Below are 21633 nucleotides of genomic sequence, written 5' to 3' on the forward strand. Positions count from 1 at the left end.
AAGCAGCTCATGAGATTCGACTTCAACTACTCCCAGTTCAAGTATGACACGAAGAACCCAGTGGGAGTGGGCAGCTTTGCGTCGGTGTTTGTGTCCAATATCCAGACGCAAGGAGGAAGTATTCCAGTCGCTCTAAAGATCTGCCGGGAACCTCTGCGCGAGTCGAACGTCAACGATGTTCTACTGGAGGATAGAATGCTTAGGTATTGCGTCTTCTGTTAAATTGTGTGGTGTATCTGGACTAACCCTGCGTCTTCTGTTAAATTGTGTGGTGTATCTGGACTAACCCTGCGTCTTCTGTTAAATTGTGTAGTGTATCTGGACTAACCCCGCGTCTTCTGTTAAATTCTGTTGTGTACCTGGAATAACCCTGCGTCTTCCGTTAAATTGTGTGGTGTATCTGGACTAACCCTGCGTCTTCTGTTAAATTGTGTGGTGTATCTGGACTAACACTGCGTCTTCTGTTAAATTGTGTGGTGTATCTGGACTAACCCCGCGTTTTCAGTTAAATTATGTTGTGTACCTGGACTAACACTGCGTATTCAGTTAAATTCTGTTGTGTATCTGGACTAACCCTGCGTCTTCTGTTAAATTGTGTGGTGTATCTGGACTAACCCTGCGTCTTCTGTTACATTCTGTTGTGTATCTGGACTAACCCTGCGTCTTCTGTTAAATTATTTTGTGTATATGGGCTAACCCCGCGTCTTCTGTTAAATTCTGTTGTGTATCTGGAATAACCCTGCGTCTTCTGTTAAATTGTGTGGTGTATTTGGACTGACCCCGCGTCTTCAGTTAAATTCTGTTGTGTATATGGGCTAACCCCGCGTCTTCTGTTAAATTCTGTTGTGTATCTGGACTAACCCTGCGTCTTCTATTAAATTCTGTTTTGTATCTGGACTAACCCTGCTTCTGTTAAATTCTGTTGTGTATCTGGAATAACCCTGCGTCTTCTGTTAAGTTCTGTTGTGTATCTGGAATAACCCTGCGTCTTCTGTTAAATTCTGTTGTGTATCTGGAATAACCCTGCGTCTTCGGTTAAATTGTGTTTTGTATCTGGACTAACCCTGCTTCTGTTAAATTCTGTTGTGTATCTGGAATAACTCTGCGTCTTCTGTTAAGTTCTGTTTTGTATCTGGACTAACCCTGCTTCTGTTAAATTCTGTTTTGTATCTGGAATAACCCCGCGTCTTCTGTTAAATTCTGTTGTGTATCTGGAATAACCCTGCGTCTTCTGTTAAATTCTGTTGTGTATATGGGCTTACCCTGCTTCTGTTAAATTCTGTTGTGTATATGGGCTAACCCCGCGTCTTCTGTTAAATTCTGTTGTGTATCTGGAATAACCCTGCGTCTTCTGTTAAATTCTGTTGTGTATATGGGCTTACCCTGCTTCTGTTAAATTCTGTTGGGTATATGGGCTAACCCTGCGTCTTCTGTTAAATTCTGTTGTGTATCTGGACTAACCCCGCGTTTTCAGTTAAATTATGTTGTGTACCTGGACTAACACTGCGTATTCAGTTAAATTCTGTTGTGTATCTGGACTAACCCTGCGTCTTCTGTTAAATTGTGTGGTGTATCTGGACTAACCCTGCGTCTTCTGTTACATTCTGTTGTGTATCTGGACTAACCCTGCGTCTTCTGTTAAATTCTTTTGTGTATATGGGCTAACCCCGCGTCTTCTGTTAAATTCTGTTGTGTATCTGGAATAACCCTGCGTCTTCTGTTAAATTGTGTGGTGTATTTGGACTGACCCCGCGTCTTCAGTTAAATTCTGTTGTGTATATGGGCTAACCCCGCGTCTTCTGTTAAATTCTGTTGTGTATCTGGACTAACCCTGCGTATTCCGTTAAATTCTGTTGTGTATCTGGACTAACCCTGCGTCTTCTGTTAAATTCTTTTGTGTATATGGGCTAACCCCGCGTCTTTTGTTAAATTCTGTTGTGTATCTGGAATAACCCTGCGTCTTCTATTAAATTCTGTTTTGTATCTGGACTAACCCTGCTTCTGTTAAATTCTGTTGTGTATCTGGAATAACTCTGCGTCTTCTGTTAAGTTCTGTTTTGTATCTGGACTAACCCTGCTTCTGTTAAATTCTGTTTTGTATCTGGAATAACCCCCCGCGTCTTCTGTTAAATTCTGTTGTGTATCTGGAATAACCCTGCGTCTTCTGTTAAATTCTGTTGTGTATATGGGCTTACCCTGCTTCTGTTAAATTCTGTTGTGTATCTGGACTAACCCCGCGTTTTCAGTTAAATTATGTTGTGTATCTGGACTAACACTGCGTATTCAGTTAAATTCTGTTGTGTAACTGGACTAACCCTGCGTCTTCTGTTAAATTGTGTGGTGTATCTGGACTAACCCTGCGTCTTCTGTTACATTCTGTTGTGTATCTGGACTAACCCTGCGTCTTCTGTTAAATTCTTTTGTGTATATGGGCTAACCCCGCGTCTTCTGTTAAATTCTGTTGTGTATCTGGAATAACCCTGCGTCTTCTGTTAAATTGTGTGGTGTATTTGGACTGACCCCGCGTCTTCAGTTAAATTCTGTTGTGTATATGGGCTAACCCCGCGTCTTCTGTTAAATTCTGTTGTGTATCTGGACTAACCCTGCGTATTCCGTTAAATTCTGTTGTGTATCTGGACTAACCCTGCGTCTTCTGTTAAATTCTTTTGTGTATATGGGCTAACCCCGCGTCTTTTGTTAAATTCTGTTGTGTATCTGGAATAACCCTGCGTCTTCTATTAAATTCTGTTTTGTATCTGGACTAACCCTGCTTCTGTTAAATTCTGTTGTGTATCTGGAATAACTCTGCGTCTTCTGTTAAGTTCTGTTTTGTATCTGGACTAACCCTGCTTCTGTTAAATTCTGTTTTGTATCTGGAATAACCCCGCGTCTTCTGTTAAATTCTGTTGTGTATCTGGAATAACCCTGCGTCTTCTGTTAAATTCTGTTGTGTATATGGGCTTACCCTGCTTCTGTTAAATTCTGTTGTGTATATGGGCTAACCCCGCGTCTTCTGTTAAATTCTGTTGTGTATCTGGAATAACCCTGCGTCTTCTGTTAAATTCTGTTGTGTATATGGGCTTACCCTGCTTCTGTTAAATTCTGTTGGGTATATGGGCTAACCCTGCGTCTTCTGTTAAATTCTGTTGTGTATCTGGAATAACCCTGCTTCTGTTAAATACTGTTTTTGTATCTGGAGTAACCCTGCTTCTGTTAAATTCTGTTTTGTATCTGGACTAACCCTGAGTTTTGTTAAATTCTGTTTTATATCTGGACTAACCTTTAAAGTATGTGTTGAGGGCTGGCTCTCTAATAGATTGTTTTGGGAATATAAGTTTTAACGTTTAAAAAGCCCAAATCGAAACAGAAAGCAGTCTTTGACCAAATTGTTTTTAAACATTAAAATATATAGATTTGCACCATTCCTGTTACATGTATACCCTCCGTCAGAACAAAACAACAACTAAAACAAGAAACTACCCCACCCTCCGCCAAGTAATAATAACAAAAACTAAAGCAAAAACCCCAATGAATTAACTCCACACAATAAACACCACGTCCTAAATAAATCCAACTACATTTCAAAAAAGGAAGAACAAAGTTTGACTTTTTTCATTTAGAGTGATTTTATATTGGAAATAACGCACATTAAGGGTGGAGTAGGGGTAACCACATGGTTTATGGTTATGTGGCGTTCTAATGGGGCGACAGGGAACTATAAAAGGTGGTGTGTGTGTGGGTGGGGGGGGGGGGGGCGGGGGGAGGGGGTAGCACGAAATCGTTTGGGAGGGAAAACAGTGGCCGCTTAAGGCAGGTAACCGCTGATTACAGGTGGCCGCTAGGACAGGTTTGACTGTATATAAAAATGTAGTAACTTAGTTTGCAGCGGTATCAAATGAAGAAAACTTCCAGACATTGGTTCTTTCTGATTGATTGAATTCCTGCTGAACACACTGCGGTCTCTGTTAACTAGTCAACTGATTTCAGAAACCACTTAGTACACTCGGGTAATCTCGCGATGACTGACGTTACGATTTCAATCATTTGTTTCAACTATAAATACCTATATTTTTTGTCCCTGTTGTATCCAGACTTTTCTTCCTGTCAGGTTCATATTAGATTACTCACTAATGCAGTCGTAAAAGCACATTTAATTTATTTCAACTTATTTTCCAATTAAGGGTCAAGCACGCTGTCCTGGGCACACACACCTCAGCTATCTGGGCTGTCTGTCCAGGACAGTGAGTTAGTGGTTAGTTGTTAGTGGTTAGTGAAACAGAAGTCGATGTAGCGGTTTTACGCCTACCCATTCAGTAGTTAAAACTCGCTCATGTTAGGAGACGGTACCAGGCTGCGAACCCAGTACCTACCAGCCTTGCTTACCCACGACACCACCACGATCGGTTGTAAAACCACAAGCAAGACCCGTGCTTATACAATTTTAGAGTTTAGACTCAAATATCTAATGCATGCAATCTGTATGGCGTAGCCATGACATTAGAGTATCAGACTGTATTAAAGTATTAACCTGGTTTCGTGGTGTAGTGGTTACCACGTCTGCTTTACACGCAGAAGGTAGCGAGTTCGAGCATCGCCGAAACCTTTATTATATATTTTGCTGCGAGACGTAGCCCAATGGTAAAGCGCTCGCTTGATGCGCGGTCTGTCTAGGATCGAACCCCGTCGGCGGGCCCATTGGGCTATTTCTCGTTCCAGCCAGTGCACCACAACTGGTATATCAAAAGCCGTGGTATGTGCTATCCTGTCTGTGGGATGGTGCAATAAAAGAGCCCTTGCTACTAATAGAAAATGTAGATAGTTTTCTTTGCATGACTAAATGTCACAATTACCAAATGCTTGACATCCAATAGCCGATGATTTATAAATCAATGTGCTCTAGTGGTGTCGTTAAACAAAAACAAAAAACTTTGTATTAAAGTCTTGAGTCTAAACTACAATTTAACAAGCACGGGACCAGACTACACTGAGTAAACTTTAATGATTATTTAGCCGACCACGAGGGACGTTACAATAATTTGACATTTTTAAAGTCATACACGGTAACATTTAAAGTCGGACAGGGCTTTCTATCTTTGTTTCCAGAGACTTGCGACACACGAATTTCATCCGATACTACGGCGCATCACACCACACAGTTGGATCGGACATGCGATGGATCATGGTTTTGGAATTCTGTCCTTCGACTCTAAAACAGAGATTTGTTGGCGAAGACGTGAAGAGTCCGGCAAAGCAAGGACAGTTCGTCTCGCTGCAGCTTGACTCGATGAAGAAAGTGGCCTCGTTTGCCGAACAGGTGTGCTGTGGTCTGCAGTACCTACACAACAAAGGCCTCGTTCATCGAGACATGAAGTTAGAAAATATTTTGGTGAGAATTGGTTTTCATTTTTTTTTTTTTTTTTTATGGAGGTGAGTGAATTTTTAGAATGATAATGCCAATACCTTAAGACAGTAATCAGTTATTCCTGGCCCGTGGACACGGTATCCGATGTGTGTTTGTGTTTGTGTTCGGACCCTGACTGGGACTCTGTATATATTATAGGACGGGAAGTAGCCCAATGGTAAAGCGAACGCATGATGTGCGGTCGGTCTAGGATCGATCCCCGTTGGTGGGCCCATTGGACTATTTCTCGTTCCATCCAGTGCACCACGAATGGTATATCAAAGGCCGTGATATGTGCTATCCTGCCTGTTGGAAGGTGCATATAAAAGATCCCTTGCTACTAATGAAAAAATATAGCGGGTTTCCTCCATGACTGTGTCAAAAATGATTATATATTTGATATCCAATAGCCGATAATTAATAAATCAATGTAAATCAATCTAGTGGTGTCGTTAAACAAAAACGAACTTTAACTGTATATATTATATGTAAACTTTACTTTGACTAAATTTTTTTATTACACTGTTCCATTTCCTTTCTCTCCTTTGCTTTAAGTGTCATTTCTTCCCGATCTTTCAACTTCTTTCGCTGTCCACCTCCACATCCCAGTCCTTGTCTCGCCTTCTGCGACATGTGCTTGTCTCTTGTGGCTATCCGTTCCACACACCTGTCATTTTTCATCAGCTTAAGCTGTGTGCTTAGTCTATTAATTAATAGTAATACTAAATATTGTTTTATTGATTATCTTCAGCTTACAAATAAATATAGTTTTGTTGGTTATCTTCAGCTTACAAGTAAATATTGTTGTTGTTTTTAGTTATCTTCAGCTTACGAGTAAATATTGCTGTGTTGGTTATCTTCAGGTTACAAGTAAAAATTGTTTTGTTGGTTATCTACAGCTTACAAGTAAATATTGTTTTATTGGTTAGCTTCAGCTTACAAGTCAATATTGTTTTGTTGGTTAGCTTCAGCTTACAAGTAAAACATTTTTTTGTTATCTTCAGCTTACAAGTAAATATTGTTTTGTTGGTTATCTTCCTGCTTACAAAACACAAATTGTTTTGTTCGTTATCTACAGTTTACATGTAAATATTGTTTTGTTGTTTATTTTTAGCTTACAGGCGATGACGTCGTCAAACTCACTGACGTAGGTCTAGCGAAGAGGGCGATAGACATCGCGGGGACCCTGGCGGGGACCCCCGTGTACATGGCGCCGGAGATCCTGCTTCAGAAAGGAAGGTACGACTTCAAGGCCGACATCTACAGCATGGCCGTCATCCTGTGGGAGATGTGGTACGGGGTGGACGCCGCCGACCACCTCCAGGGGCAGCTGTTCGGGACATTCGAGAGCGCCATCAGCACTGGCTTGAGACCCTCTCTGACCATGAACGACAAGCCGCCAGCCGATTGGGTGAATTTTATCAAGGTGTCGTGGAGCCTCGACCCCAATGATCGACCCGACGTTGACCAGATGTTGACCTTCTTCCGCACGTTCCTCAAACAGACGTCGAAGTAACAACCATTGTAACCGAAACACAACAACAACTGATTTACGCATTACGCCTAAGATATGTTGCTGTTAAAGTCGCAGAGACTTGTTTTAGTAATCTACAAACCTGTAACACATTACGATAAAGTTACAATAGATTGAAATAAAAGCCTGTGCCGTTGAAACGTTAAAATACTCTAAAAATAGACTACATATCGTCTTCATAACCGTTACTTCTCAGAGATTAACTGATATACGCATTAAGATATGTTACTGTTAAAGTAGCAGAGCCTTGTTTGAGCAATCTACAAACCTGTAACACATTTGGATTCTATCACATGACAATCATTTAAAGTTGGGCACAAAAACTAGTCTAGCGAAAAATAGCTTAAAGTCACTGACCCTAGTTCTCGAGGTTTCTTTTTCACAAAATAAAAACATTTCAGGTGGCCGGGTGAAATGATATCTTGTTCATCATTCTCTGTCTTTCTGTCTATTATTATTATTTTTTAACCAAACTTAATTTCTATGACACTTAATGTTTTGACTTTACGATAGTTTGATACCCAATGACCGATGTATTTTTTATGCTGGGATGTCGTTAAACATCTATTCTATTCTATTCTATTCTAATTTCTATGAACATGCCCTCACATATATCTAGACTAACACAGCCTAACAGGTTACTTTTCGCCATAGCTACACTCATTTGCAACGCTTAACATAGATAGAAAGATAATATTTGTTTAAACTGTACAATGAAGATCGATAAATACTTTACAGGAATATAATAACAAAGACCAGGCTCGGTGCTTATAAAGTCTAAACTCAAGACTCTAATAGAGTCTGAGACAGTAATGCCATGACAACGCCATGTATGCGTGTGATGTCATTAAAGATTGAGTCAAAGATTTTATAAGAACGGGCCCTGAATGTCTACACATGTATAATATAAATGGTTATCGCACCCTCACCACTACCACCATCAGCCTGTTTCATTGTCTGTGTCTAATAATGTTTCAATTCCTATCTGACCTGACACCTATCTCATTGTAATTGTAGTTAAAATAAAAATCATGTCAATAACAAATTAGTTTTTTGTGGGAGAGGGGATGGATAAAATGACATGGCTTGTCATAGAGTTGTTTCATCTGGCCAGTGAATGCCTGTAATTTATTTTTCACTGATATCTATGTACCGGGTACTGTTGTGTTTGAAACACGTGCGGGATGCTAATAAAACTAACAATATTGCAAATTTTCCCGTGTAATGCCTCACTGTATAAATTCCATGCACACACTCATTTATTTATGTTACTCGGAAACTTAACCACTAACACAATAAAAATTAGATTATTAATGTGGACAGCTAACATTTCTTTAGTTGTTTTTGTTTTGTAAAATAGAATGAATTTAAAAAGTTGTTTACTAATAATAATTTTGAAACATATAAAAGTCGTTTCTCTTCCAAAGCCTCCGTTCCATACTGATGTGTGGCTTTGATATGTTTTCTTTGTACTGGTTATCAACGTCCGTGGTATGTGCTGTCTTGTCTGTGGGATGATGCATATAAAATACGTTTTACTACTAGGCAAGTAAAACATTTGTTTTTAAGTAATATACATGTAGGTGGGCATGCTTTCACTACATAAGCAAGACTATTTGTAATCTGTATTGGTCAATATAAAAATGGTAACATTATGGGTGGGGATGTCCACAGAAGAAAATTAAAGAATAACAGATTTTAAAATAAAATCCCAATTTAATCTAATTTTATCCTTGTAAGGAATATGATATTTTGGCATAATTTCTTAAATTAAATATTGATTTTATTTTAACTAATGTCTATAATATACTTTAAGAATATATATCTTCATGCATTTATACAAGTTTGTATTAAAGGGATTGGACTATATCATAAGTATGTAGTCAATTAAAAGTGTTTGAAAAATAAAATATTAATGCATTATTAAAATTAAAATTCACTTATATTTTCTTGCTTAGAATATGGTTTTCTCTATAACCCATGCATTTCTGGACATACTAATGTTTTGTATCTCAGTATCGATTTTTGTTTGAAATAATTTTGAAGGTAAACATTTAAAACATTTTCCAACGGCCAAATGAAAATTAAAAAAATTGTGACCAAAGGTCATTCCAGATGTATTTATGCGTATAATGCATTATATGTAAAACATGTTAATGTAAGATAGTGTTTTAAAATACCTGAAAAAATAGGATGTGTGTTTATTTTGTTGGTGGAATAAACATTGGCGTATAGGCTCACATTTTTGTAAGCAGGAGGGTGGTGGGGGTGGGGGTGGGGGGTGGTGGGTGGGGTGTTAGGCTGATGTTTGCCCAAATTAAATAAAAATGCACGAATCTGGATACCAACGTTTATTTATATTATGATTAATTATGAATAACGCTATAAAAGGCGAAGTGTAATTGTTCGATATTTAATTTGTTAATTATAGATGAAATGTCACCTGGACATGGGAGTCCACGCAATGCTGTTAGATCTACTGGTAGACCAGTAGAGCTAATTTTAATCAGATTGTGTTGAGTGCATCGTTAAATAAAACATTTCCTTCCTTTTTAACAAGTAACTGTTTTAGTAAAATCAGAAGAAATTATTTACATAAGTAAATGCAGGCATATTAAGATAAGCCGGTAGCTGTCAAATCCCATTGGCTGTGGAGTGTTTGCATTGGTTTGCATTGGTTTGCATTGGTTTGCATCTTAAATATGGTACATATTAAATAACTTTGTTAACGTTATGTAAATACTTATGGTTCCTTGCTTGAAATATCATTCTGTGCACATCCCTGACCTGAATCAGAGGTTATTTTATTTAAGGAAGCTGTATAAAGGTTTTTAGCATATGCCCCCACAATGTTCGTAACCTGTTTTGGAATCCGTCTTGTGCAGAAATACAGTTATCGTCATTTATATGCTAATGGAAGATTCGTATTATCATGTTACGTACACTCTTTCAATCTTTATATTAGTTTTGTGGATTACTGGTTTTGTGAATTACTGGTGATCAATTTTCTTGGAAAAAAAGTTTCGTTTAAAGGGCGAAGTCTCTTTAAAATAACCACCTAATCTGAAATGGCAGCCTCCTATTTTCAGACGTAAATTACAGTCATTTTCATTATACATGGTTTAAGGCTTGTTGCGAATGTCCTACGCCATATATTTGCAGAAAATGTTTAAGTTAACTGTGCTGTTTCACATAAGCAGTTATTCCTGAAGCAGGCATTTTGGGCAGTATAAGTACATGCCACTACTTCCATAAGCTCTGGTGAATCAACTGTAGACACACCAGTACCATGACTAGGTATGTTGTTTATAATTTCGGATATATTCACATTTAGTTCCGGTGATCGGCAGCTTTTCACAGCATGCTTTGTAGATTTGCTAGCTTGATGTGCTCAGCCAGAGCAGGATAAGTAGGAGACCGACCTTTGATTCTATTGCCTGTGAAGATGGTGCGTTTCAAGTGTTTCATACCAATGTTACATTGTTTCGTCTTGTATAGCAGACTACTAAACCATCGTTGTTCATGTATACCGGTATGCACCTTCAGACCGACTCTGTGCTTTAACATTACTGATACAGTCCTTAATAAAGAGGTAGCTGTCTGTGTTACATCATGTGATGGCATACTCTGCAAGGAGCTGGACAGATTGGTCTCCCAAGTGTGTTTTTCTTTAGCTGTGGCAGTCATGTTAATCACTTGACTTTAGGTTTTTGTCATGTAACTTTGAACAGAATATTGCAACTTCCAGTAGAAGAATACCAGCAATGCAAATATATCAGTATCGTCAAACACCACTTGTCTGTGTTTGTTGTCTTGGTGACAAATCTCTCTAGTTCCTTGCAGTACATGCTGTTATAGGATGTCACACCATCACCTACTATATATATATATCAGTAATGTTGAAGCATGATGTTGGTCTGGAGGTACTGGGAGAACGAGAGGTAAACTTTTATGACCTGATCACAGCTATACACAACGAAACAATACAAACGTCTATCAACCACTTGAAGCACACTATCTTTACAAGTAAACGAGACATTCCCAAAATCAAAAGTCTGCTTCCAACTGATCCTGCATTGACTGAGCACACCAAGCAAGTTAAAACCATAATGTGGAAAGCTGACGATCAGCAGAACACATGGAATGTGAATATATCTGGCTATGGGTGGGAAATTATAAATGGCATACTCGGTCATTGTACTGGTGTGTGCCCCACCAAAGCTTATGGAAGTAATAGTATGTGACTGTACTGCTTCAGGAATAACTGTTCATGTCAAGGGTTATCTCTCACCACTTTCTGAAAATGTATGGCACCGGACATTTGTAATAATCCTCAACACACACATGCATGCTCACTCACGCACACATACTCACACAATCAAGCGCACGTACGCAAATTCTCACACACACGCACGCGCATACACTCACATACACTCGTACACGCACCCTGTCAAAACACGCACACACACTCGTACACGCACCCTGTCAAAACACACATACACACAAGCGCACGCGCTCACACACACACACATATATATATACATGTACAATCATACACTGACACACACACCTACACACGCGCGCGCTCGCGCGTACACACACACATACATACATACATACATACACTGACACACACGCGCGCCAGCGCACACACACACGCGCGCCAGCGCACACACACGCGCGCGCACATCTACACACATACGCGCTCACACACACACACACATACACACACACACAAACGTGTGACTCAGTGTTGCAATAAAGTAACGGTTAAGTGTACGTGAACTGTCATCTTCGCAACTCATAGGTCTTGGGAGTTTTGGGTTGCGAAGATTGTCAGCTTTGCAAAGATAGCACCTTGTCTGGACAAAATATTTAAAACCATTTTCCAAAAACAGGGGATACTACCGCCGCTTAAACACCTCTCTCTTTCCGACCCCCCCCCCCCCCCCCTAACTTTACACCTATGGATACTGCTTATAGCTACGTCAATTTACCAACCGAGTTCGAAAGTTGACTGAAACACTATTTTTATTTTATTGATTACGATATATAAATACAATTATTTCTCCTTCTTTTAGTACTTTTCTTCTTCATCTGCTACCTTTTTTTTTTTAAACTTGTTTTCTTCTTCTATCTTTTTTTCTGTTCGTCATTATGATATTTACTACGATTAAAGTGTGGCCAGAATTGAATCCACATTCAGAATATGTGCAATAATTGTTCTAAGACATTAAGTTAATGTATTTATGTAACATGCATTAAAGGCAATTTATCAAAATTGTATAAAGTCGACTTGACGTCAAAACTATTTATTAATTTTTAATTTAAGATACAAAGAAAACTACATACTCTTGTATGATTAAAAACAAATCATTTTTATTCACTTTTTGAATATTGTTGTTGTTCGGGGGGGGGGGGGATAAATAGTGAAACATGGCACTTGCAACTTTGGTAATGCACCTTTATCATGTTGGTGAATATATAATTCTACTGGAAAACATCTATGAAAAATATATATGTTTGGTGTATGTTTGTGAAGATATATTTTATAAGTATGCATTGTTTGTGAAATACTTATGGCATTTTTTGTTGGTAATAATAAATGTTTTAGTATAAAAACATTAATGATTTTATTGTTATTTTTGTATTTTTGTTGGCTTTTGCCATGTCAAAATGTCAAAGGCCGTGGTATGTGCTTTCCTGTCTGTGGGAAAGTGCATATAAAAGATCCCTTTCTGCGTTAGGAAAAATGTAGCGGGTTTCCTCTGATGACTACAAGTCAGAATTACCAAATGTTTGACATCCAATAGCCGTTGATTAATTGATGAATGTGCTTTAGTGGTGTCGTTAAACAACACAAACTTGGATAGAGTGTCCGCCTGATGTTCGATTAGTGGGATAAATTTTGCTATTGAGTTGTTTCCCCTAGATAGGTCATTTTTCACGTCGAACAACATACTAACATACATCAGAAGATGCCAGTAACCGGAGAGGGGTGCAACTACTAGTATATCTTAGTATTCGCCATTCAGTCGGGCGCTGATGCCGGCCTCAGTGGTGTGTGTGTGTGTGTGTGTGTGTGTGTGTGTGTGTGTGTCTGTCTGTGTGTGTCTGTCTGTGTGTGTGTGTCTCTCTCTCTCTCTCTCTCTCTCTCTCTCTCTCTCTCTCTCTCTCTCTCTCTCTCTCTCTCTCTCTCTCTCTGTGTGTGTGTGTGTGTGGTTAAATCATCGAGCCTAAGGATGATAGGCACTGGGTTCGCATTCTGGTACAGGCTACAGCTCAGAGCGGGTTAAAGAACTCGATTGGTAAGTGTAAAATCACTGCACCTACCTTTCACTAGTGGGGCAGATAACAAAAAGTGTGCACTTTTGGTTAAAAGCATGAGACTGTGCACATATATACCTTGACCCATTACAAGCATTTTCAGATATGAACCCAAGTCAACAGCACTTTTGATTAAAAACGTGAAACGTGGCACATATATATCTGGACTCATTACAAACATTTACAGATATGAAGAAGGAAATGTTTTATTTAACAACACACTCAACACATTTTATTTACGGTTATATGGCGTCAGACAAGTGGTTAAGACCCACACAGATATTGAGAGACGAAACCCGCTGTCGCCACTTTATGGGCTACTCTTTTTCGATTAGCAGCAAAGGATCTTTTATATGCACCATCCCACAGACAGGGTAGTACATACCACGGCCTTTGATATGCCAGTCGTGGTGCACTGGCTGGAACGAGAAATAGCCCAATGGGCCCATCGATGAGGATCGATCCCAGACCAACCGCGCATCGAGCGAACGCTTTACCACTGGGCTACCTCCCGCCCCTTTTACAGACATGGTCCCAAATCTGTAGAGTACCCTGTTAGTCAGGGAGGATCTACAAATGTCCACCATCCATTTTAGTTGGGCGGCTAAAAACAAAGTGTGCACTTTTGGTTAAAAGCATGAAACTGTGCACATACACACCTTGACTCATTACAAACATTATACAGATATGGACAAAAACGGTCACCGCTCCCTATTGGCCAGGAAGGATCTATAAATGCCCCCCCCCCTCCCCACCCTTCAGTATAGACATTTTTAATAACTTTTAAGTACTTGCATTCAAATGTATGATTATCACTCATTGTTAATACTACATCAATTCTAAATGTGCTTTTGAATAGATGAGATGCATACAGAGGGAGATTAGGACGGTTGTTACAAGGGTGAGAAATATTATGGTGGGAATGAAACCATTAGTATCAATATCTGACGATGTGTGTACGGTAGTTGACTAAACCTGGGCACAGAAAGATCATTGCTGATTGCAAAAAGGCGATCGGCAGTGCAGATCGAAAGAGAAGAAGGAAGGAAATGTTTTATTTAACGACGCACTCAACACATTTTATTTACGGTTATATAATCCAGATACCGACTCCAAACCCTGAGTGAGTGCTCCACAATGCTCAGTGGATAGGTGTAAACCACTTGCACCAACCAGTGATCCATAACTGGTTCAACAAAGGCCATGGTTTGTGCTATCCTGCCTGTGGGAAGCGCAAATAAAAGATCCCTTGCTGCCTGTCGTAAAAGAGTAGCCTGTGTGGCGACAGGGGGTTTCCTCTAAAAAAAACCAGTGTCAGAATGACCATATGTTTGACGTCCAATAGCCGATAATACGATAAAAAATCAATGTGCTCTCGTGACGTCGTTAAATAAAACAAACGTTTTTTTTTAATTTTTGTATTATTATTATTATTTTATTCCATAGATTCCAGATTAAAAGGCATCATGGGTGAGTGGAATGGTTTCCACTGTCTTACCTTTTCGGTAGTAGGCCTACAGCACTTTCTTTGCACGATCAAACACATTCCAGGTTACTGGTCTAATCCCCACCCCCGACTCGTTTTACATATCTAAAGGAAGCAAAAGTAGTGCCACATCCTGTGAAGCTGTCGACGAGAGGCAGGGTCAGTGATTTCTCTTCATCCAGGACATCATATATACCATAGTGCCTGCTTTCTCGAACACCTTTCATCACTTTTCTTTCGAATTCTTCGTGATATATGTGTCCCATACCACATCAACTATTTTAGAATGTTCTAACTGTTTAGTGATGTATGTAACACATATACTGTTGGCATTCTGATCAAATATCAGGTTACTGACAGGAACAAGATTCCAGGAAAGTAGGCATTCCTCACTGCCCCGAAGACAAGGAAATAATCATTACACATTGTGTCGTAGTTATTCTTCAAGGAACCGAGTGTTCAATGCCACTATGTGACCACGAGGAAGCAGACACTAGGCGTTTAATTCATGTTCAGGATGCTGTTCTGAACGGTTTTGTTAGGAGTCTTGTGTGCGCTGCTAACACACGTATGCTTGTCATCCTAATTGGCAAGTTCTATCATTTGATTACCTTGAATCAAAATGTGAGTATATGAGTTGCCTTTGGTATAGGCAAATACTTTCCATTTTATGATGTCTTGGGTAAAGATACATTCCTGTCCCTACCTCTAAGGGTATGGCACTACCTCTGCTTTCCTTGGAACAGGTGAAATAACAGCCTGAGGTGCACGAAACTGCTATCCTGATGTAACCCGTACCTTTATCTACATGGTGCTCAACCTGTACACCTTCATAGATAAAGATGTCCCATACTCCCAGCTACTGGAAGAGCGACCTAAAACATGTTGACAAAGCAAGGAAGGTGATGTACTGCCAGATGGGGAAGACAATGGAAACCATTCCACCCAACCAGGATACCTTATTGCAGCACTCAACATGAGTTGCATACCAAGCTGGCATATGGTCCACCAAATAACAAAGTGAACTCAATGCATCTACTCCAGAGGGGTGGGGATGGATGTGTGTTAAAGACAGCCTGTCCTGTGTACTGTACAAGTGGTGCCAAACGCTTGCTGTGATTTGGATACGTGTTATTGCAAGATTCTGAAAGGATGCAAAAAAAAGGTCCATTGGAAATGCACTGCACTGAAATGTTCTATAGAAACTGCACGCATAAGCAGTGATATATGAAATTAGCACTCTATATTACAATATTTAATCGGGTTAATCTATGCCGTGACTACACTACCCTATATTCCAAGGAAACTTTACCTTGTCTAGAACAGAATGACACCAAAGCAAAAAGCTGGTAATACTCACAATAAGTGTTTCAGCTTTTTCACTTGTTATTTTGTGTTCATATTTTGTCAATTTGATAAATATTCATTCAGTGATATAGAACTTCCTCCATGGGACGGTCGGGGCATTTTTGTTATCCTTCAACAGTCACCAGGGGCTGCTGCCGACTGTTTGTAACGCGTCATGATATCTACATAAGTCCTGGAGCAAAACCTCAAATTCGTTCAAAATATATGATTATATATGATGGATTCACGGCATGAAAGTACAAATCCTCCACATTTAAGAAATATCGCTCATCCTGCACTCCCACACCCCAAATCTGCACCTGCATTTATCTCATCTATTCACAATTACATTAGAATTGATGCAGCATTAACAATGGGTGATAATTATGGATTTTAATGCAGGTACTTGCAAGTGATTAAGAAATCCCTACACGGAAAAGGGACGGACATTTGTAGAACTTGGGTCCATATCAGAAACTGCTTGTAATAGGTCAAAGTATGTGTGTGCCAAGTGTCATGCTTTTAACGAAAAGTGTATAATTGTTTTGTTAGCTGCTCCAGTAAAAGGGGATGGGGGACATTTGTAGATCCTCTCCGACAACCAGGGGGCGCTCCTGATTTGGGTCCATATAAAAAATGCTTGCAATGGGTCAAAGTATGTGTGTGCCAAGTTCCATGCTTTTAACGAAAAGTGTATAATTGTTTGTTAGCTGCCCCACTAAATGGAGTAGGGGACATTTGTAGATCATCCCTGTTCACGAGGGGGCGCTCCTAAGTTTGCACTATATCTCAAAATGTTTGTCGTGGGTCAAGGGGTATGTTTGTCAAGTTTCATGGTTTTTACCAAGGGCAAACAATATTTCTGTTACCTATTCTATTAAAAAGGAGTGGGGAACATTTGGAGCGCTCTTGACTTGGGTCCATATGAGAAAATGTTTGAAATGGGTCAAGGCATCTATGTGCCAAGTTTCATGGTTTTAATTAGAAAGAGTACAATTCAGTCAAATATTGGGTTTTAACTGCCTCACTACACTAACAACTAACAACCAACCAACCACTAACCCACTTTTCTGGATCCCATTCCCCAAGATCACCGCTAAGATCGATTCGTGGAACGGGGCCCTGGTCAGACAGTCTAGATAGCTGAGGTGAGTGCCCATGACAGCGTGTTTGAACATTAATTGGATATAAACACAAAAATAAGTATAGACGAATGAAGGGGAATGCCTAATCATCAAGAGTTCAGGGTTAGGCGTACAAAGCCTCGAGCCAACACAATCAGCCTCGGGCCAATCAAACCTGCCTTTGGCTAGCTGAGTGTCATCTAACAGTGTTCAGTTTATATGTTGTGATACCAACAGAAACCAGATCGAGGACATTCTCGTCAGCCTTCGTCTGACAGTGTTCAGTTTATATGTTGTGATACAAACAGAATCCAGATTGAGGACATTCTCGTCAGCCTTCGTCTGACAGTGTTCAGTTTATATGTTGTGATACAAACAGAAAACAGATCGAGGACATTCTCGCCAGCCTTCGTCTGACAGTGTTCAGTTTATATGTTGTGATACAAACAGAAACCAGATCGAGGACATTCTCGCCAGCCTTCGTCTGACAGTGTTCAGTTTATATGTTGTGATACAAACAGAAAACAGATCGAGGACATTCTCGTCAGCCTTCGTCTGACAGTGTTCAGTTTATATGTTGTGATACAAACAGAAAACAGATCGAGGACATTCTCGCCAGCCTTCGTCTGACAGTGGTCAGTTTATATGTTGTGATACCAACAGAAACCAGATGGAGGACATTCTCGTCAGCCTTCGTCTGACAGTGTTCAGTTTATATGTTGTGATACAAACAGAAACCAGATCGAGGACATTCTCGCCAGCCTTCGTCTGACAGTGTTCAGTTTATATGTTGTGATACCAACAGAAACCAGATGGAGGACATTCTCGCCAGCCTTCGTCTGACAGTGTTCAGTTTATATGTTGTGATACAAACAGAAACCAGATGGAGGACATTCTCGCCAGCCTTCGTCTGACAGTGTTCAGTTTATATGTTGTGATACAAACAGAAACCAGATCGAGGACATTCTCGCCAGCCTTCGTCTGACAGTGTTCAGTTTATATGTTGTGATACAAACAGAAACCAGATCGAGGACATTCTCGTCAGCCTTCGTCTGACAGTGTTCAGTTCATATGTTGTGATACAAACAGAAACCAGATCGAGGACATTCTCGCCAGCCTTCGTCTGATAGTTTTCAGTTTATATGTTGTGATACCAACAGAAACCAGATCGAGGACATTCTCGTCAGCCTTCGTCTGACAGTGTTCAGTTTATATGTTGTGATACAAACAGAATCCAGATCGAGGACATTCTCGTCAGCCTTCGTCTGACAGTGTTCAGTTTATATGTTGTGATACAAACAGAAACCAGATCGAGGACATTCTCGTCAGCCTTCGTCTCACAGTGTTCAGTTCATATGTTGTGATACAAACAGAAACCAGATCGAGGACATTCTCGCCAGCCTTCGTCTGATAGTTTTCAGTTTATATGTTGTGATACAACCAGAAACCAGATCGAGGACATTCTCGCCAGCCTTCGTCTGACAGTGTTCAGTTTATATGTTGTGATACAAACAGAAAACAGATCGAGGACATTCTCGTCAGCCTTCGTCTGACAGTGTTCAGTTTATATGTTGTGATACAAACAGAAACCAAATCGAGGAAATTCTCGTCAGCCTTCGTCTGACAGTGTTCAGTTTATATGTTGTGATACAAACAGAAACCAGATCGAGTACATTCTCGTCAGCCTTCGTCTGACAGTGTTCAGTTTATATGTTGTGATACAAACAGAAACCAGATGGAGGACATTCTCGCCAGCCTTCGTCTGACAGTGTTCAGTTTATATGTTGTGATGCAAACAGAAACCAGATCGAGGACATTCTCGTCAGCCTTCGTCTGACAGTGTTCAGTTTATATGTTGTGATACAAACAGAAACCAGATCGAGGAAATTCTCGTCAGCCTTCGTCTGACAGTGTTCAGTTTATATGTTGTGATACAAACAGAAACCAGATCGAGTACATTCTCGTCAGCCTTCGTCTGACAGTGTTCAGTTTATATGTTGTGATACAAACAGAAACCAGATGGAGGACATTCTCGCCAGCCTTCGTCTGACAGTGTTCAGTTTATATGTTGTGATGCAAACAGAAACCAGATCGAGGACATTCTCGTCAGCCTTCGTCTGACAGTGTTCAGTTTATATGTTGTGATACAAACTGACTGTGTTCAGTTTATATGTTGTGATACAAACAGAAACCAGATCGAGGACAGAAACCAGATCGAGGACATTCTCGTCAGCCTTCGTCTGACAATGTTCAGTTTATATGTTTTGATACAAACAGAAACCAGATCGAGGACATTCTCGTCAGCCTTCGTCTACAGTGTTCAGTTTATATGTTGTGATACCAACAGAAACCAGATCGAGGAGATTCTCGTCAGCCTTCGTCTGACAGTGTTCAGTTTATATGTTGTGATACCAACAGAAACCAGATCGAGGACATTCTCGTCAGCCTTCGACTGACAGTGTTCAGTTTATATGTTGTGATACCAACAGAATCCAGATTGAGGACATTATCGTGAGCCTTCGTCTAACAGTGTTCAGTTTATATGTTGTGATACCAACAGAAACCAGATCGAGGACATTCTCGTCAGCCTTCGTCTGACAGTGTTCAGTTTATATGTTGTGATACAAACAGAAACCAGATGGAAGACATTCTCGTCAGCGTTCGTCTGACAGTGTTCAGTTTATATGTTGTGATACAAACAGAAAACAGATCGAGGACATTCTCGTCAGCCTTCGTCTAACAGTGTTCAATTTATATGTTGTGATACAAACAGAAAACAGATCAAGGACATTCTCGTCATCCTTCGTCTGACAGTGTTCAGTTTATTCTGACATGTAGTCCTCAGAGGAAACCGGCTACATTTGTCCTTATGTCTTTTATATGCACTTTCCCACAGACAGGAAAGCACATACCATGGCCTTTGACCAGATGTGGTGCACTGGTTGGAACGAGAAAAAAATATAACATGGTTAGTATGAAAAGACACATTTAATAACAGTAATATGTACAACGAGAATAATATGTAGTCAACTTTGTTGCGAAACAAGTCGAAATATATCTCCTCCTTTACTTGCATGCTCCCACCCTTCCGAGTCTTTATGCTAGGATAAGACTATCAACTGCCAGCACCAAGTTAGTTCATTTTCTGCTGTCACGTCTTCTACGACTGTTCAATTTCTAGTCTGAGCTCTCTTATAACTCGTTTTTCGTCGTATACGACTTCTATAACCGAGGGCGGGACGTAACCCAGTGGTAAAGCGTTGGCTCGATGCGCGGTCGGTATGGGATCTATCCCTGTCGGTGGGCCCATTGAGCTATTTCTCGTTCCAGCCAATGCACCACGACTGGTATATCAAAGGCCGTGGTATGTACTACCCTGTCTGTGGGATGGTGCATATAAAAGATCCCTTGCTGCTAATCGGAAAGACAGCGGGTTTCCTCTCTCAATATCTGTGTGGTCCGTAACCATATGTCTGACGCCATGTAACCATAAATGAAATGTGTTGAGTGCGTCGTTAAATAAAACATGTCTTTCTATGACCGATTAGTTGTTAATCTGAGCGCACCCGTCGTAGTCGGAAAATTACAACGCAACCGCTGAGTTGATCAGCTTCAGTCTGATATTAAATTAATGTTGTATGATAGAACACGAATGGTACCTGTCAAAATGTTTGCGAACGCTCGCTCTCCTATGTACGCTATAGTTTTGACAGTGCCAGACTCGCCAAACGCAAACGCATACCCAGACCCAGATTCTGTGTGTGTTTAGCCCTTATTTCCATTTCTTTTGTTTTCTCTCATCGGTCTTCCCTGCCAACTCATTCTTATTAGATACACCGGGTTTAATGTGCTTTAGGGGGCGGGACATAGCCTGGTGGTAAAGCGTTCGCTTGATGCGCGGTCGGTCTGGGATCGATCCCCATCGGTGGGCCCATTGGGCTATTTTTCGCTCCAGGCAGTGCACCACGACTGGTATATCAAAGGCCGTGGTATGTTTTATCCTGTCTGTGGGATGGTGCATATAAAATATTCCTTCCTGCTAATCGAAAAGAGTAGCCCATGAAATGGTGACAGCGGGTTTCCTCTCTCAATATCTGTGTGGTTCTTAACCATATGTCCGACGCCATATAACCGTAAATAAAATGTTTTGAGTGCGTCGTTAAATAAAACATTTAAATAAAACATACTGTGGATGATACCAACTTTAAATCTCTTCTATATTAGTTATGGCTGCATAAAATACATAGATGTAATGTGGGGTTGTATATCACTACTATGAGACTGACTACCAATAAGAGAGTTAACCTCGTTATACTGTGGATGATACCAACTTTAAATATCTTCTATATTAGTTATGGCTGCATAAAATACATAGATGTAATGTGGGGTTGAATATCACTACTATGAGACTGAC

At 40.1% G+C, this 21633-nt stretch overlaps 1 protein-coding gene and 1 non-coding gene across 2 annotated transcripts in view; both read left to right on the forward strand.

Annotated features, from left to right (window-relative positions):
- LOC121368614 overlaps positions 1-21633 on the forward strand; it is a 57685-nt gene that overhangs the window by 31082 nt on the left and 4970 nt on the right. Inside the window, exons 9-18 of the mRNA XM_041493353.1 lie at positions 1-203; positions 5104-5386; positions 6516-6913; positions 16648-16750; positions 17457-17585; positions 17741-17854; positions 18380-18568; positions 18948-19076; positions 19232-19659; positions 19780-19878. The exon at positions 1-203 is cut by the window's left edge and continues 159 nt beyond it. Coding sequence (XP_041349287.1) covers positions 1-203; positions 5104-5386; positions 6516-6913; positions 16648-16750; positions 17457-17585; positions 17741-17854; positions 18380-18568; positions 18948-19076; positions 19232-19659; positions 19780-19878 — 2075 coding nt within the window. The remainder of the gene's footprint in view (positions 204-5103; positions 5387-6515; positions 6914-16647; positions 16751-17456; positions 17586-17740; positions 17855-18379; positions 18569-18947; positions 19077-19231; positions 19660-19779; positions 19879-21633) is intronic.
- Trnav-uac lies at positions 4531-4603 on the forward strand. The gene has a single exon. It is a non-coding gene; the product is annotated as a tRNA-Val (tRNA).

Source organism: Gigantopelta aegis, chromosome 3, assembly GCF_016097555.1.
Source record: "Gigantopelta aegis isolate Gae_Host chromosome 3, Gae_host_genome, whole genome shotgun sequence".
Taxonomy (NCBI): domain Eukaryota; kingdom Metazoa; phylum Mollusca; class Gastropoda; order Neomphalida; family Peltospiridae; genus Gigantopelta; species Gigantopelta aegis.